We start from the raw sequence: 3,017 nt of genomic DNA, 5'->3' as shown, positions 1-3,017 counted from the left end.
ATTACGATATTATCGCAGACGATATATATCGCACACCCCTAGTAACATTATAAATGTCTTTAAAGTTTAACTCCTTTCAAAATAAATTTCACTGATCTTAAACTTTTGAACATTAGTGTAAACATCACTACGTTACGTTACCCCACGTAAATATTTCCTATTGATGCATCTTAGTACTCATATACATGTGTTTTGTATGTTAAATATTCTGTTTTTGCTTTTTTAGGGGTTTGTGCTTTGCCACTCTATTGCCGGGGGAACAGGATCTGGTCTCGGGTCCTACCTACTGGAGCGACTGAACGACAGGTGCCAAAACACAATTCACTGATATAGGACTCAAAACAACTTTGAATCCCCCTGCTCTGACTGATTTTTGCAGTCCACACTCCCTCTCCTGAAGCACAGATCCACACCCTCTGCATTGTTCGTCTAGACTTTCAGTCATGAAGCGTTTGGATGGCAAGTCAGTGTAATTAGAGGGAGATGCAGGCAGCAGCCATCACCGGGTGTAATTACCTCTCTTTAGGGTTGTGTTTAATACCATTGCGTGTGCAACCTCAAGGGCACCAGCAGTGTTGAGCTGGGCGCATGTTCTTGTGCCTTAAACATTTTTCTGTCTTTTTTAGGTATCCTAAAAAACTGGTTCAGACCTACTCTGTCTTTCCTAACCAAGATGAGATGAGTGATGTTGTCGTACAGCCATATAATTCTCTTCTGACGCTAAAGAGACTGACCCAGAATGCAGACTGTGTGGTGAGTGAATGAACACGCACTTTTACACACACACTCTGCTAAACTTTTCAGCTGGCCTAGAATTCGGGAGGCAGTGTTATACACCGGTACACACACACACACACATTCCAGGGTTGTGGATCTCGAATGAATGTGTTTCTATTTGAAACAGAGCCCCTCTCATATACAGCCACTCTAACTGCACTCTAAGGCACTCTAACTGCACATTTCCTCAGTTACACAATCCACCTTCCCAAACAGACCTTCTTTCTTCCTCTCCTGCTTTCATTCCCCAAACAGCAGCGGATGGAGAAAATAGGGTCAGTCCTATGTGATTATGCACTTCTCTCCTTCCATTTCCTCCTCATTAACAATAGCTTGGTCCCTGGGTTCATTTCATAAACCATGCAGAGTGCTGTCATATCTGTACATCTGGACTGGAGGTTTATAGATATGTCAATACTTGCTATTTTACTTTCATACTGATATCCATCAGCACATGATTGGACAGATATTTATTCAACAAACATCATATTGACTGAGGAGCCAGTAATTGTGTTTGTATATCCTTATTTGAGTTTTAAAGGGATATATGGGTTTGATCAACCATAGCAAAAGACTTAAGCATTACATTATTATTCATATCTCCAGCAAATCTCCGTGTGAGGGCTGCGGATTAGAATAGATTGAGCTTTAGTGGAGCAAATGTCATTAGTAAAGGGTAAGATCTGTTTTATGCATATTGTGTTTCTTGCAGCTGTCTGCTAGCTTCATTATCGTCTCTGGCTGATTTAATAATGTCAGATCAGAGAGTCAGCACAAAAGATGAGGAGGTTAATAGAGGTAGATGACTTTCTGTATTTCTTTGATGAGAATACAGATCTAGACTTAACTCCCAAGTCTGAGGCATTATTCTTAACTCTTATTTGAAAAGAAAGGCATTTCTGTCATAATTTATTTACCACCTTGTTGTTCTAAACTAGGACTTTTGTTTTGTAAAACAAGGACTTTTGTAAACAAGACTTTTGTTCATCGTAGAAACAAATTTAAATGAAATCAAGCAAGATTTCAGTTCTTAAAAAAACATTTTTTCACAAACATTCAAGCTTGTATACAAAAATATTGTACATATACTAGGGCTGTGCAAAGCACGTGCGTTCAGATGGAGCGGCATTTACTACACAGAGCCGTAGTTCACTGACAAGCTACATAAAATCGTGTTCAAAATCGGCAATGAATCGCCTGCGATTTTGTGTAGCTTGTCAGTGAACTACGGCTCTGTGTAGTAAATGCCGCTCCATCTGAAAGCACGTGCTGGAGATTTACTACTAATCACAGGAGCGGCTTTACTGACGAGATGCGCATGAAAATCGCATTTGATTTTTTGCACAGCCCTAACATATACAATATATATTGTATAAATATAATACAAATTAGGGACAAAGTAAATTTTAAGATTCAGTTGTCTTTTAGTTCATTAGCTGAAATTTGAATTAAATTTGCCAAGACACACATCATGTTGAACTTAAAAAAAATAATAATAATTTACGCGGCCATTAAAAGAGATTGTAATTTTTCCATACCACATAATATTAGTCACATTGTTTTCAGATTACTTTAATAATAAAAAAAAAATTATTGATATGAAATTCTGTTGTAAAATAAATATTGACATTGTGACACATTGTTGACACTGTAAGTGTAAGCAAGATGGCAATTCTTGATACAACTCTTACCACAAAGAATTTATTTCATTTTGATTCCACTTATTTACATTTACATTTATTCATTTGGCAGACACTGTTGTCTAAAGCGACTTGCAGTGTTTTTAAGACATACCTTATGTCCATTTGTGTTTTCTGAAAATCGAACCGATGACCTTGGCAATGTTGGCGTCATTGCAGTTTTGCATACTGCTGCTATCTGAATTCAAATTTAAATAGCTGTAACAACGTTCGTAGGTTGGGAAGAAGGAGGCGGGAACCAGCGAACACTTAAAACTTTAATAATAAAATAAACAAACACAAAATGAAAGTAAAGCGGCAGCCCCTCGCGGACAACTGCCGCACACAAAGCACAAAATAAAATCCAGGCCTGGTCCTCTCTCGTCTTTCACTGTCATCACGCCTCCTTTTATCCTTCCGGAGCTCCTCCGTGGGACTCGAGACCGTTGAGTGGTGCAGGTGTCGCTCATTATCAATTATTCCACCGGCCTTGCTCCGTTCCCACAGCTCTCGGCCCCGCCCCCACTCGTCACATACCCCCATCGCCCCTCGCAGGCCGGG

General features: G+C 39.3%; 1 protein-coding gene across 2 annotated transcripts in view; it reads left to right on the top strand.

Moving 5' to 3' along the window:
- Positions 1 to 3,017, top strand: part of tubg1 (tubulin, gamma 1) — a 22,492-nt gene that overhangs the window by 13,721 nt on the left and 5,754 nt on the right. For both annotated transcript variants that reach the window (XM_016485710.1, XM_016485709.1), the window contains exons 5-6: positions 227 to 306; positions 627 to 753. In XM_016485710.1, coding sequence (XP_016341196.1) covers positions 227 to 306; positions 627 to 753 — 207 coding nt within the window. The remainder of the gene's footprint in view (positions 1 to 226; positions 307 to 626; positions 754 to 3,017) is intronic.

Source organism: Sinocyclocheilus anshuiensis, unplaced genomic scaffold (assembly GCF_001515605.1).
Source record: "Sinocyclocheilus anshuiensis isolate Anshui unplaced genomic scaffold, SAMN03320099.WGS_v1.1 scaffold249, whole genome shotgun sequence".
In the NCBI taxonomy this organism is placed as follows: domain Eukaryota; kingdom Metazoa; phylum Chordata; class Actinopteri; order Cypriniformes; family Cyprinidae; genus Sinocyclocheilus; species Sinocyclocheilus anshuiensis.
Note: the sequence above shows the minus strand (reverse complement) of the source record. Positions and strands in the feature narration are given on the sequence as shown.